This window comes from Trachypithecus francoisi, unplaced genomic scaffold (assembly GCF_009764315.1).
Source record: "Trachypithecus francoisi isolate TF-2019V2 unplaced genomic scaffold, Tfra_2.0 Contig01585, whole genome shotgun sequence".
NCBI classification, from domain to species: domain Eukaryota; kingdom Metazoa; phylum Chordata; class Mammalia; order Primates; family Cercopithecidae; genus Trachypithecus; species Trachypithecus francoisi.
In genome coordinates, this window is record NW_022681444.1 from 6605554 (window position 1) to 6620105 (window position 14552).

General features: G+C 55.3%; 1 protein-coding gene across 2 annotated transcripts in view; it reads left to right on the top strand.

Annotated features, from left to right (window-relative positions):
- LRRC8A (leucine rich repeat containing 8 VRAC subunit A) overlaps positions 1-14552 on the top strand; it is a 39986-nt gene that overhangs the window by 19836 nt on the left and 5598 nt on the right. For both annotated transcript variants that reach the window (XM_033193139.1, XM_033193147.1), the window contains one exon: positions 7898-10062. In XM_033193139.1, the coding sequence (XP_033049030.1) occupies positions 7906-10062 (2157 nt within the window). In that variant the 5' untranslated portion in view covers positions 7898-7905. The remainder of the gene's footprint in view (positions 1-7897; positions 10063-14552) is intronic.

The following is a 14552-nucleotide window of genomic DNA, read 5'->3' on the forward strand; positions in this document are numbered from 1 at the left end:
AAAGGAAGGGCCCAGGCTGCCTGGCTTTAGCTGCCTTCCCTATCCCAGCCGCAACCCACATCCACCTGAAACCGCTGCCGGCCTCTCCACCACACCTGGGGCCCACGCCCTGCAGTGCCCCACCCCACCCTGTCCCCTTTCAGGCACTCTCTGGGAGAGCCTCTGAGTGTATCGAGTCCTAACAGTTGACTCTTGTCCTCAAAGAGAATCCGACTTCTCTAGGCGCTGAGAAGATGGAGGAAAGATTATACCAGCCTGGGGTGACTGCGCCCCACTCTGCACAAAGCACTTTAAAAACATTTGGGGGCTGGGTGCGGTGGCTCGCGTCTGTAATCCCAGCACTTTGGGAGGCTGAGGTGGGTGGATCGCTTGAGGTCAGGAGTTCGAGACCAGCCTAACCAACATGGTGAAACCCTGTCTCTACTAAAACACAAAAATTAGCTGGGCGTGGTGGTGGGTATCTGTAATCCTAGCTACTCAGAAGACTGAGGGAATAGAATCGCTTGACTCCAGGAGGCACAGGTTGCAGTGAGCTGAGATCATGCCACTGCACTCCAGCCTGGGTGACAGGCTTGTCTCAAAATAAAAATAAAGGCCGGGCGCGGTGGCTCAAGCCTGTAATCCCAGCACTTTGGGAGGCCGAGACGGGCGGATCACAAGGTCAGGAGATCGAGACCATCCTGGCTAACACAGTGAAACCCTGTCTCTACTAAAAATACAAAAAACTAGCCGGGCGAGGTGGCGGGCGCCTGTAGTCCCAGCTACTTGGGAGGCTGAGGCAGGAGAATGGCGGGAACCCGGGAAGCGGAGCTTGCAGTGAGCTGAGATCCGGCCACTGCACTCCAGCCTGGGCGATAGAGCAAGACTCCGCCTCAAAAAATAAATAAATAAATAAAAATAAAAGCATTTGGTTCCCTAGACTTGCCAGGTACAGTAGCTCATGCCTGTAGTCTCAGCTACTTAGGAGGCTGACGTGGGAGGATCACTCAAGTCCAGGAGTTTGAGGCCAGATGAGCAACAAAGCAAGACCCTATCTCTAAAAAGTTTTAAAAAATTAGTCCAGTGTGAGGCCCCGCTCAGTGGCTCACACCTGTAATCCCAGCACTTTGGAGGACTGAGGTGGGCAGATCACGAGGTCAGGAGTTCGAGACCAGCCTGACCAACATGGCAAAACCCTGTCTCTACTAAAAATACAAAAATTAGCTGGGCATGGTGCTGCGTGCCTGTAATCCCAGCTACTCCGGAGGCTGAGAGGAAAACTGCTTGAACCCAGGAGGCTGAGGTTGCGGTGAGCCGAGATCGTGCCACTGCACTCTAGCCTGGGGGACGGAGCAAGACTCCCTCTCAAAACAAAAACAAAAACAAAACCGGGCACAGTGGCTCACGCCTGTAATCCCAGAACTTTGGGAGGCCAAGGCGGGCGGATCATGAGGTCAGGAGATAGAGACCATCCTGGCCAACATAGGGCAACCCCTTCTTGACTAAAATATGAAAAATTAGCCGAGCATGGTGGTGGCGCACCTGTAGTGCCAGCTACTTGGGAGGCTGAGGCAGGGGAATCTTTCAAACCCAGGAGGCAGAGATTGCAGTGAGCCCAAATCGCACCACTGCACCCCAGCCTGGCAACTGTGTGAGACTCTGCCTCAAAAAAAAAAAACTTTTTTTAGCCCCGTGTGGTGCTGCACGCCTACAGTCCAGCTACTTTGGAGGCTGAAGCAGGAGGATTGCTTGAGGCCAGGAGTTTGAGACCAGCCTGGGCAACATAGCAAGACCCTGTCCCATTTAATTAAAATAATTCTGTAGCCTCTTCTCAGCAGCCCTGTGTGGTATGGTGCCCATCGTGTATGTGAAGAAACTGAGGCTGCAAGCAGCGAGGAGCTTGTCCAAGGTCCCACAGTGAGGCTGCCAGAGTCCAGGCCCACACCTTGGTGCTGGCTTCCCCTCTTCATCCTCAGCAAGAGCCGTGTGGGAGGGAGCCCGCCCCTGCGGGGGTCAGGCAGGTGGCTCTCACCACCCGGCTGGCTCCTGTTGGGGTGGGGCTCCTTTCCCCACACCCCTGGGAAGTCAACCTTGGATTTGGTGCCTGTACTCTCCTTCCTGATCTCCCCCGACACCGCATCAGAGAGGGGCAGTGACTTGTCCAGAATCACACAGCAGAGGATGAGGAAACGGGCGCAGCTGGGGGTGACCCCTCCGAACAGGTTACCCTCACCAGGGTAGGCCCAGGCACTGGCCGGGCCAGGCCTGTGAGAGACTCCAGTCCAGGCCCTTCTCAGCTCTGCAGCCAGCCCCAGGCTCTGCCTGTTGGAACCCCAGGGCTCTCCTCCACCCCCCACACACACTCAAACTGGAGAGGAACCTGAAGCAGAAGTCCCACCTTGGTCATTTTTTTTTGCCCCCACTGGACCTAGCCAAGGGCTGAACAGACTCCAGATGTGCCCTGATCAAGCCCGGAGTGGGGGCGGGTGGTCAGAATCAGACCTGATCAGGACGGTGTTTCCTGCCCTGAGCAGGTGGTTTTACCTCTGTGAGCCTCAGTTTCCCTCACCTGTGTGACTGAGCTGGGAACACTTCTTGCCTCAGGAGGAGGAGTCTGGGTAGTGCAGACAAGCCCCAGGTCAGCGGCGCTGGGGCGGCTCCTTGCAGAGGAAGCGGGTGTTTCTGTGAGTGAACATACCCCACTCCCTGAACACGAGGGAGGCGTTGTAGTATCATTGCCACCACATCCTGCCCACTCAAACGGCCGCGCCCGCCCTGCCTGTCTCATTCCAGACTCGGGGCAGGCAGGCTGCTGCATGCACCGGGCTCCTCTCCTCCCGCTTCCGTTCCCCAGTCTTTAGGCCCTGGCCCTGGATGGGGACTCCAGGTGTCCGCGTGTCTCCGTGGAGGCAGCTGTGTGATTCAGCAGACCCTCCCAGTGCCACTTTCTTTCCCAGCAGTGTAGGTGGTACGTGGACCCAGCTGGTCATTAGAGGGCCCAGGCCTTCCTGTGGGGCGGGTGCTTGCGCTGGCCCGTGAGTCCTGGCATCGCTAGGAGGGTTGACTTCTGGGCTGGAGCTGCCAGCCCAGGGCGGGTGATGGTGTCTGCTGGCCCCTTGGTGACCTGAGCACTGGTAATGCTGAGGGGCGGGGAAGCTGCACTCCCAGGCCCGTTTCTCTTGGCACTGCCTGGGTGAGACCTTGGGGAGGCGGAGGGCAAGTCCCACATGGTGGCGAGGACCTGAACCCGGTGGTGGGGGACAGGCCTGCTGGGTTTGTTCTTACTCTACTCTGCCACTTAATAGCAGGGTGATGTTGGCAGGTGATGTCACCTCCTGAGCCTTAGCACCCCCATCTATGGAATGGGGCTAAAGAGGCCTGGTCTCTTGGGCATCAAAGGAACCCTAGGAGGGCCTGCAGGGGAGGCCTGCCTGGTGCCTGGCAGACTTTCAAGCCCTCAGCACTGCACCGGCTGTGGCCATCATCACCCCTGCTGAGAGCCCCTTTCCACCTGCCTCACATGGAGTCTTGCTCTGCTTTCCTCCTGTCCTCCCCATCCAGCATAGCCTAGAAAGACTGGGGATGGGGAGTGTTTGGCGTTTGCAGAGAGATGCTGCTCTTTTTTTTTTTTTTTTTTTTTTTTGAGATGGTGTCTCGCTCTGTCACCCAGGCTGGAGTACAGTGGCACGATCTCGGACCACTGCAAGCTCCGCTTCCTGGGTTCATGCCATTCTCCTGCCTCAGCCTCCCAAGTGGCTGGGACTACAGGTGCCCGCCATCACGCCCGGCTAATTTTTTGTGTTTTTATTAGAGATGGGGTTTTACTGTGTTAGCGAGGCTGGTCTCGATCTCCTGACCTCGTGATCCACCCGCCTCAGCCTCCAAAAGTGCTGGGATTACAAGCGTGAGCCACCGCGCCTGGCCCGAGAGGTGCTGTTCATAAAGAGTTCCTTACTAGGCCGGGCACGGTGGCTCACACCTATAATCCCAACACTTTGGGAGGCCAAGGCAGGGGGATTGGTTGAGGCCAGGAGTTCAAGACCAGCCCGGCCAACATGGCAAAACCTCGTCTCTACTAAAAATACAAAAATTACCTGGATGTGGTGGTGGGCACCTGTAATCCCAGCCACTTAGGAGATTGAGACACAAGAATCGCTTGAACCCAGGAGGCGGAGGTTGCAGTGAGCCAAGATCACGCCACTGCACTCCAGCCTGGGTGACAGAGTGAGATTGTCTCAAAAAGGAAAAAAGAAAGAAAAGAGTTTGTTACTATTCTGGTTATTAACATTATCAGTAATCAAAGAAAGGTGGCCCATCTTCTGGGCACCCCTGTTCTTCTCCTAAGAGAAACAGACACATTTGACACAGGCATTTCAAACTTGGTTTAGATAAAAATCTAGGTTCCGGGTTACAGTGTAAGGTAAAAATAGAGTGTAAAGTAAAAGCTTAATTTGGCCAGGCACGGTGACTCACGCCTATAATCCCAGAATTTTGGGAGACCGAGGCAGGTGGATCACCTGAGGTCAGGAGTTCGAGACCAGCCTGGCCAATGTGGCGAAATTCCATTTCTACTAAAAATACAAAAATTAGCTGGGCATGGTGGCAGGTGCCTGTAATCCCAGCTACTTGGGAGGCAGAAGCAGGAGAATCTCTTGAACCCAGGAGGCAGAGGCTGTGGTGAGCTGAGATTGTGCCACTGCACTCCAGCTTGCATAGCAGAGCAAGACTCTGTCTCTAAATAAATAATAAGTAAAAGCACAATTTATTTTAATAAATAGAAAGGGCTGGCTGCTATGCCTCATTCCTGTAATCCCAACACTTTGGGGGGCCAAGGCAGGATTGCTTGAGGCCAGGATTTCTTTTTTTATTTTATTTTTATTTTTTGAGGCGGAGTCTCGCTCTGTCGCCCGGGCTGGAGTGCAGTGGCCGATCTCAGCTCACTGCAAGCTCCGCCTCCCGGGTTTACGCCATTCTCCTGCCTCAGCCTCCCAAGTAGCTGGGACTACAGGTGCCCGCCACCTCTCCCAGCTAGTTTTTTTTTTGTATTTTTAGTAGAGACGGGGTTTCACCGTGTTAGCCAGGATGGTCTCGAGCTCCTGACCTTGTGATCTCCCTGTCTCGGCCTCCCAAAGTGCCGGGATTACAGGCTTGAGCCACCGCACCCGGCCGAGGCCAGGATTTCAAGACCAACTTGGTCAACATAGCGAGATCCTGTCTCTACAAAAAATTTTAAAAATTAGCTGGGCGGCCGGGCGCGGTGGCTCAAGCCTGTAATCCTAGCACTTTGGGAGGCCGAGACGGGTGGATCACGAGGTCAGGAGATCGAGACCATCCTGGCTAACACGGTGAAACTCTGTCTCTACTAAAAAATACAAAAAACTAGCCAGGCGAGGTGGCGGGCGCCTGTAGTCCCAGCTACTCGGGAGGCTGAGGCAGGAGAATGGCGTAAACCCGGGAGGCGGAGCTTGCAGTGAGCTGAGATCCGGCCACTGCACTCCAGCCTGGGCGACAGAGCGAGACTCCGTCTCAAAAAAAAAAAAAAAATTAGCTGGGCATGGTGGCACACACCAGTAGCCAGCCACCTGGGGGATGCTGAGGTAGGAGGATTGCTCAACCAGGAGGTCGAGGCTGCAGTGAGTCAGGATCACGATACCACACTCTAGTTTGGGCGACAGAGCAAGATTCGGTCTCTTAAAATAAAAATTAAAAAATTCTAAAATATGCCTGTAATCCTAGCACTTTGGGAGGCTGAGGTGGTCAGATCACGAGGTCAGGAAATCGAGACCATCCCATCCTGGCTAACACGGTGAAACCCCGTCTCTACTAAAAAATAAAAAAAATAGCTGGGCATGGTGGCTAGCACCTGTAGTCCCAGCTACTTGGGAGGCTGAGGCAGGAGAATGGTGTGAACCCGGGAGGCGGAGCTTGCAGTGAGCTGAGATTGTGCCACTGCACTCCAGCCTGGGTGCCAGAGCGAAGACTCTGTCAAAAAAAAAAAAAAAAAAAATCTAAAATACTGAAAAAGTATCTAAAGGACTGAAAGGTTATTATTCAGTGCAAAGTTAACAGTGTGTAACCCTGGTAGTGACTGTACAGGGGATTTTTTTTTTTTTTGTCGTTATGCTTTTTTACAATTTTCTGTATGTTTTCCGGGGAACATCTAGTACCTTTTCCCTCCGTGACAGCTTTATGGGCTGTTGTAAGAACAATGCGCCTTGGCGGTGTGACCTCGAATGGCCGCAGAGAGGAGTTCTCACAGAGATCTTGCCGCGTACCTCCTGTGTGGCACAGGCTGGGTTTCCTAATGTGGCTTCTCAGCCAGTGTTTCCCAAGCTTGGCCAATCATTAGAGTCACCAAAGCTATGTGTTAAAAATCAGATTTCCAGCCGGGCACGGTGGCTCAACGCCTGTAATCCCAGCACTTTGGGAGGCTGAGGCGGGCAGATCAGGAGGTCAAGAGATCGAGACCATCCTGGCCAACATGGTGACACCTCGTCTCTACAAAAAATTACAAAAATTAGCTGGGTATGGTGGCGCATGCCTGTTGTCCCAGCTACTCAGGAGGCTGAGGCAGGAGAATAGCTTGAACCCTGGAGGCAAAGGTTGCAGTGAGCCGAGATGACGCCACTGTACTCTGGCCTGGTGAAAGAGCAAGACTCCGTTTCAAAAAAACCACACAAAAAAAATCAGGTTTCCAGCTTCTCTCCGTAGTAGTCAAACTGGACTCTCTCTGGGAGAGCCTGCTGTTGCTGCTGTTTTTCATTCCTTTATACATATGCCACCAGAGATGATTTTCTATTAAGGCCTCTCCATGATCACCCAGTTTGTAGGGGAGGAGAGCCTTATTCTTAATTCCCTGTCTTGAGGCCGCTCCCCCAGGAGCCTGTCATGAAGACCCACTGTGTGACCTTTGGTCTTCCGAGTGCTCCCGGAATCTTGTACACACATAACTATACGCACATGTGGAATCTGTCGTTGAGGCAGGGTCTCTGTCACCCAGGCGACCTCCTGGACTCAAGCGATCCTCCCACCTCGTCCTCCCAAAGGGTTGGCATTACAGGCTAGGATTACAGGCATGAGCCACCATGCCAGCCCCCACGCGGAATTTTGTTGTTGTTGAGTTGGAGTTTCTCTCTTTTCGCCCAGGCTGGAGTGCAATGGCGCAATCTTGGCTCACTGCAACCTGTGCCTCCTGGGTTCAAGTGATTCTCCTGCCTCAGCCTCCTGAGTAGCTGGTATTACAGGCACCTGCCAGTAAGCCAGGCTAATTTTTTTATTTTTAGTAGAGACAGGGTTTCACCATGTTGGCCAGGCTGGTCTTGAACTCCTGACATCAGGTGATCCGCCTGACTCTGCTTCCCAAAGTGCTGGGATTACAGACGTGAACCATGTGGAATTTTTAAACCTTGCTCTTTGTTTTATGGCGTGAGTTCATGTTGCACCCCCTCTGCATGTTGCATTCTTGCTTCATATTTTGTGGGAATCCCTCCAGCCCATTGCTGCAGCTTTACAGCAGCTGGGAGTTTTAAGTGTGTCCCTGTGGTCAGTCCGTTTGTTAAATGGGTGGACTCTAGAAAGGAGTTCCCAAATGCTCTTACTGGAATGCAGGGGGTGGGCAGAGAACCCTGAGGCTGCACTGGGGATCTGTCTAATCTCGCTGTGCTCAGTCTTCCTCTGTGTTAAATAGGGAGCCTGCCCGCCTCCCCCAGGGTGGTTTCCCAGCCAAGTGGCCACATGCTTTCTCCAGAAGGGCAGATAAGTGGGCTGCCCTGAGGAGTGGGCAAGCTTTGGCTCCCAGCTAGATTTGAGGTGGAATTTTGGACAATGGTAGAATTTTCATTGTCTTCTTCCGCTGACCCCTGGGTCCTAGGAAAGCCAGGCCACCCTGCGCTAACCCCCTCCTATGGGTCCCTTTTAGGTTGAACCATGATTCCAGTGACAGAGCTCCGCTACTTTGCGGACACGCAGCCAGCATACCGGATCCTGAAGCCGTGGTGGGATGTGTTCACGGACTACATCTCTATCGTCATGCTGATGATCGCCGTCTTCGGGGGGACGCTGCAGGTCACCCAAGACAAGATGATCTGCCTACCTTGTAAGTGGGTCACCAAGGACTCCTGCAATGACTCGTTCCGGGGCTGGGCAGCCCCTGGCCTGGAGCCCACCTACCCCAACTCCACCATTCTACCGACCCCTGACACGGGCCCCACAGGCATCAAGTATGACCTGGACCGGCACCAGTACAACTACGTGGACGCCGTGTGCTATGAGAACCGGCTGCACTGGTTCGCCAAGTACTTCCCCTACCTGGTGCTTCTGCACACGCTCATCTTCCTGGCCTGCAGCAACTTCTGGTTCAAATTCCCGCGCACCAGCTCGAAGCTGGAGCACTTTGTGTCTATCCTGCTGAAGTGCTTCGACTCACCCTGGACCACGAGGGCTCTGTCAGAGACGGTGGTGGAGGAGAGCGACCCCAAGCCGGCCTTCAGCAAGATGAATGGCTCCATGGACAAGAAGTCATCGACCGTCAGTGAGGACGTGGAGGCCACCGTGCCCATGCTGCAGAGGACCAAGTCACGGATCGAGCAGGGTATTGTGGACCGCTCAGAGACAGGTGTGCTGGACAAGAAGGAGGGGGAGCAGGCCAAGGCGCTGTTTGAGAAGGTGAAGAAGTTCCGGACTCACGTGGAGGAGGGGGACATTGTGTACCGCCTCTACATGCGGCAGACCATCATCAAGGTGATCAAGTTCATCCTCATCATCTGCTACACCGTCTACTACGTGCACAACATCAAGTTTGACGTGGACTGCACCGTGGACATTGAGAGCCTGACGGGCTACCGCACCTACCGCTGTGCCCACCCCCTGGCCACACTCTTCAAGATCCTGGCGTCCTTCTACATCAGCCTAGTCATCTTCTACGGCCTCATCTGCATGTACACACTGTGGTGGATGCTACGGCGCTCCCTCAAGAAGTACTCGTTCGAGTCGATCCGTGAGGAGAGCAGCTATAGCGACATCCCCGACGTCAAGAACGACTTCGCCTTCATGCTGCACCTCATCGACCAATATGACCCGCTCTACTCCAAGCGCTTCGCCGTCTTCCTGTCGGAGGTGAGCGAGAACAAGCTGCGGCAGCTGAACCTCAACAACGAGTGGACGCTGGACAAGCTCCGGCAGCGGCTCACCAAGAACGCGCAGGACAAGCTGGAGCTGCACCTGTTCATGCTCAGCGGCATCCCTGACACCGTGTTTGACCTGGTGGAGCTGGAGGTCCTGAAGCTGGAGCTGATCCCCGACGTGACCATCCCGCCCAGCATTGCCCAACTCACAGGCCTCAAGGAGCTGTGGCTCTACCACACAGCGGCCAAGATTGAGGCACCCGCGCTGGCCTTCCTGCGCGAGAACCTGCGGGCGCTGCACATCAAGTTCACCGACATCAAGGAGATCCCGCTGTGGATCTACAGCCTGAAGACGCTGGAGGAGCTGCACCTGACAGGCAACCTGAGCGCGGAGAACAACCGCTACATCGTCATTGACGGGCTGCGGGAGCTCAAACGCCTCAAGGTGCTGCGGCTGAAGAGCAACCTGAGCAAGCTGCCGCAGGTGGTCACAGATGTGGGCGTACACCTGCAGAAGCTGTCCATCAACAACGAGGGCACCAAGCTCATCGTCCTCAACAGCCTCAAGAAGATGGCGAACCTGACTGAGCTGGAGCTGATCCGCTGCGACCTGGAGCGCATCCCCCACTCCATCTTCAGCCTCCACAACCTGCAGGAGATTGACCTCAAGGACAACAACCTCAAGACCATCGAGGAGATCATCAGCTTCCAGCACCTGCACCGCCTCACCTGCCTTAAGCTGTGGTACAACCACATCGCCTACATCCCCATCCAGATCGGCAACCTCACCAACCTGGAGCGTCTCTACCTGAACCGCAACAAGATCGAGAAGATCCCCACGCAGCTCTTCTACTGCCGCAAGCTGCGCTACCTGGACCTCAGCCACAACAACCTGACCTTCCTCCCCGCTGACATCGGCCTCCTGCAGAACCTCCAGAACCTAGCCATCACAGCCAACCGGGTGAGTGTCCCGGCCATGGCTCTGCGTGTGGGCTGGCAGGCGGTCTGGCCGGCAGGGTCAGTGTCCTGGGACCATTGATGCCCCTGAGTGTGGAGTCCTCACCGGGGGTTTAGAGAACCACCCAGGATAGAAGCTCTGTTCCAGAGACAGACGCCTGGGGCCCCATCCCAGGCCTGCTGAATCCGAATCTCTGGGTCTGGGGCCTGTCTTTGCTCCAAAATGTTGTAGTTCTCCTGCCTGCAGAGACTGTATGGCCAGGCAAGATCTGTCCCCCAAGGTGACCTTGAGCTGAATTCCTCTTCAGCAGGGATGTGCGTGGGTAGGAGGTCGGATCCCAGGGGTTCTCTCACAAAGCTGAGTGGTGGGAGTCAAGATTTAGCCTGGAGCTTATGTCTTCCTCAATTTGTTCCCAGTCGGATTTGGAGGCAAGGAGCCAATCCAGGTCCACCCAGGACAGTGTGGTTGGCCAGTGCTGGCTGAGGGGAAGCCTCAGATGGTCTCTGCAGCTCCCAGCATCACTCACACACCTTTCTCTGCTGCATTTGGTGGTGTCAAACGCAGAGTTGGGCTTAGATGGGGCTAGCTTGTCACTACCTGTCTTTCTGAAAAGGAAATTGTGCAAATCATTGTCACTGGGAGTTTGGGAGGCCACACCTTTGACATACTTTCAAGACTGTTGGTGGCCTGTGGGTGCCAGTCTCTTACCTGGCTGGGGAAGCCCCTATCCAAGGGCCCCTTGGTGGAGGCAGGCAGTGCGGATGGAGGGCTGGGTACTCCTGTGGCTCTGTGGTCTGGCCTCCGAAATGGAAACAAAGCCACTGCCATTGTGGGGAACGTCCCTCTTCCACCCCTTCTGGGGACCTGCAGGTCTTCCTGGGCCTCACATCCAGGTGGGGATTTCCGTAGTGAGATATGTGGTGGAGGAAGCCTGAGGCCAGGGGCTGGGAGACAGAAGGGAGAGCCAAGTCAGTCACCACTTCTGCCCTCCACACAGCAGCAGCTGTTGTGCTGGGGCCCCTGTGAACCTCACTAGGGATGCCACCAGCTTCCAGAGGCTGAAGAAGAGACCCGGAGTTGGCCAGGCACAGTGGGTCACACCTAGAATCCGAGCACTTAGGGGAGCCAAGGTGGGACAGTCACTTGAGCTCAGGAGTTCGAGACCAGCCTGGGCAACATAGGGAAACCCCATCTCTACAAAAATACAGAAATGGGCCGGGCGCGGTGGCTCAAGCCTGTAATCCCAGCACTTTGGGAGGCTGAGACGGGCGGATCACGAGGTCAGGAGATCGAGACCATCCTGGCTAACACTGTGAAACCCCGTCTCTACTAAAAAATACAAAAACTAGCCGGGCGAGGTGGCGGGCGCCTGTAGTCCCAGCTACTCGGGAGGCTGAGGCAGGAGAATGGCGTAAACCCGGGAGGCGGAGCTTGCAGTGAGCTGAGATCCGGCCACTGCACTCCAGCCCCGGCGACAGAGCGAGACTCCGTCTCAAAAAAAAATTAAAAAAAAAAAAAATACAGAAATGATCCAGGCATGGTGGCATGTGCCAGCTATGTGGAAGGCTGAGGCAGGATCGCTTCAGCCTAGGAGTTTGAGACTGCAGTGAGCTATGACTGTACCTCTGTGCTCTAGCCTGGGCAACAGAGTGAGACCCAGTCTCAAAAAAAAAAAAAAAAAATGAAGAGCCCTAGAGCCGCATTTCTTAGTTCGGTTGTTACTGTTGGGTGCATCTGCCATGCAGCAGCCCCACAGTGCAGTCCCTGTTGGTTTTGTGGGCACCTGCTCTGTGTTCACCCTGTGCCGGGCATGATGCGCCTGTCCTCCTCCTACCAACCTGCTGAGTCCTCCCAACAGGAGCTGTGTATAGCATCCTTGGGCATGGAGGGAGGTGGCCCCTGGAATGCCCTGTCTGTCCTCACGGGCCCCAGGACAGGACATACCTTCTCCAGCATCACTCAGACTAGATGCTTCAGGCCCTCCAGATGCCTGCTGGCTTGGAAGCCTTCCTCCCCTCTTCCCCAGGGCCCTCTTCCTGCAGAGCAACTTGCAACCCACATGTATCAGGGATTTTGACAAGTCCTTATCTCCCTCCATCCCATATTATGACTTGAGCACAGCGGGAGAGTGGACCAGGGCACGGTTTTCTCTTGCAGTTTCGGGGCAGGCCCACTGAACAGGAAAATTGGAGTCCCCTGGGGAGAAGGCACATTTGAGAAGCACGGAACAAACCCAGCCCTTCTTTAATCTATGGAGGGGGAGACCCCATGGCTCCCCCATAGCACAGTGCTGCCCTTGATAAGCTCGGACTTCCTCACAGCTCCTGCCATGCCTGCCCTCTCCCAGGTGCTGTGCTGGGGCTGTCCTGGTTGGGGGAGGGTGCGAGCCTCCAGCCTGGCTCCCCATCCTGTCCCCCACCCCCAGCTCCTCCCACCAAGCTTGCCTGTTAAGTGTCGTGCCTGCTGGCTGAGGTCACCCCTCAGGAAAGGAGCTGGCGGCAGGCATGCTGTCCCAGAGGAAGGAGACCCTCTGGACACCCTGTTTAGCACACGGCTTAATCACATCCTGTCCCCACCCCCTGGAACACCAGAGCCTTAATAGGGAAAACAGTTCACTTGGGCCAACCCCAGGCAGGCCCCACTCTGAGTGGGAGGCCTGAGCCCTTCTTCTTCCTCACTGGGGCTTGACGGCTCCTTCTCAGCCACCTTGGCCTGTGGTGACCAGGAGGGGTGGGCGTGGCCTGACCAGGCCCTTGGGTGCTGTTTTTCCAGATTTCTACTCCTGCTAATGAAAGCCTTGACTAGACAGGTATTCATTCGTTCGCTTGTTTACTGATTTGTGCAAATTGGTTTTTTTTTTTAGTAGAGACAGGGTCTCACTGTGTTTTCTAGGCTGGTCTTAAACTCCTGGCCTCAAAGCCTCCCACCTTGGCCGCCCAAAGTGCTGGTGTTACAGGCATGAGCCACTGCGCCTGGCCTTTGTGCAAATGTATTTTAAGCATTCCTAGAATCCAGCTATGGAGCAAAGCACTGGGGACCCAGGGATGAAGAAGGCCAAGTAACGAGGCAGTTAGCACAGTGCGTAGGTGCTCTGCTGGAGCACTAGGTCCCTGGGAACACGGGAACAGGCCCTTGAAGGACGAGGAGGAGGAAGCCAGGTGGAGGGAAAGGGACAGTCCAGGAGGTTCTGGTGGGGAGGAGCAGTGAGATGGGCTGCACAGGAGTGTGGGCATCCTGGAGAGCAGCGGTGGGGCTACGCAGTGCACGGCGGGTGGGTGATTGGCTGGCAGGGGGTTCCTGTCCTACACCTCAGTTTCAGTTGTCTCTTCATTTGTTTAACAGCTGGTCCCTTGCCAGCCCATAGGCTCTGATGACTAAGATCTAGCTCTTTTGTTCAAGCAAATGTTGACCGAATTCCTAGTGATTGAGTGGGTGAAGGAATGAGCTGACTTGCAGCCTGAGGTTCCTCTTGCCGTAGTGTGGGGTGGGGTGAGTGAGAGGTGGGAGAGAGGAAGAGAGCTGTTCAGAGACCATGATTAGCCATCAGGTAAGGCCATGGGGCCTGGTACGGCCAAGGCAGGTAGGGATGGAGAGACATGGATGGATCTGGGAGATGCTGGAGGCAGAATCCGAAGGGACAGGAGTTGATGGTGGGGGTGGTCTGAGTGACTCGAGGTTTTTTGCATGGATTGTTGAAACTGGAGGAGGCACAGGTTTTCGGAGGCCAAGGTGTGTCGCATGTCAGGTGTCTGGGGTCCTGGGATGTCCAAGGGACCATCCTGAATCTGCCTGAAGCCCAAGGAGTCACCCTTTCCACGCTCGTGGGTGAAGAGGGGTTCTCAACGCAGTCACTGTGGAGAGCAGAGAGGGAGAAGGACAGGAGTCTGCAGAAGAGGAGGGCGAGGCCAGAGTGTGGGGCACGTGGGGCCTGGGGAGTCGGCTGGATTAGGAACTGGTGACTTTGGCCAGAGAGTTAAGGGTGGACGGGGGTAGAAACCGGGTCATGGAGGCGGAGTGAGGAGAGAGACAGCGGCTTTCCGGTGGTTGGTCGGGAAGGCCAGAGAGCCAAGGACAATGGAAGGGCCCTGGAAGGCTTCTTGGAGAGTTGTCCTTTTCAAAGATCAGGTTGAGTTGAGGCCTTTCAGTGCTGATGGAGACCCACTGAAGTATCTGGGGAGGTAGGAGAGGGTGCAATTGGGGGATTGGGAACCAACTTCAGGCCTCCAAGGCACAGGCAGGCAACACTCAGCAGAGAAGGATTGGTCCAGAGGATGGGTGTGGCTGTGGTAGGAGCCGAGCAACTGAGAGTACCTCCCCCTTTCTCTGTGGGGCCTGGAGGGGGCTCCCTGGCTCAGAGAAGGGCATGTTCCTGGGAGGAGGCCTTTCAGGGAGGGGGCTTCAGAGCCAGACTCCATGTGGACCAGAGCTCTGCCACTTGCTGGCCAGAGCTTTCCCACTGTCCCTGACCACTGCGTGTGTCGGCAGAGGAGATC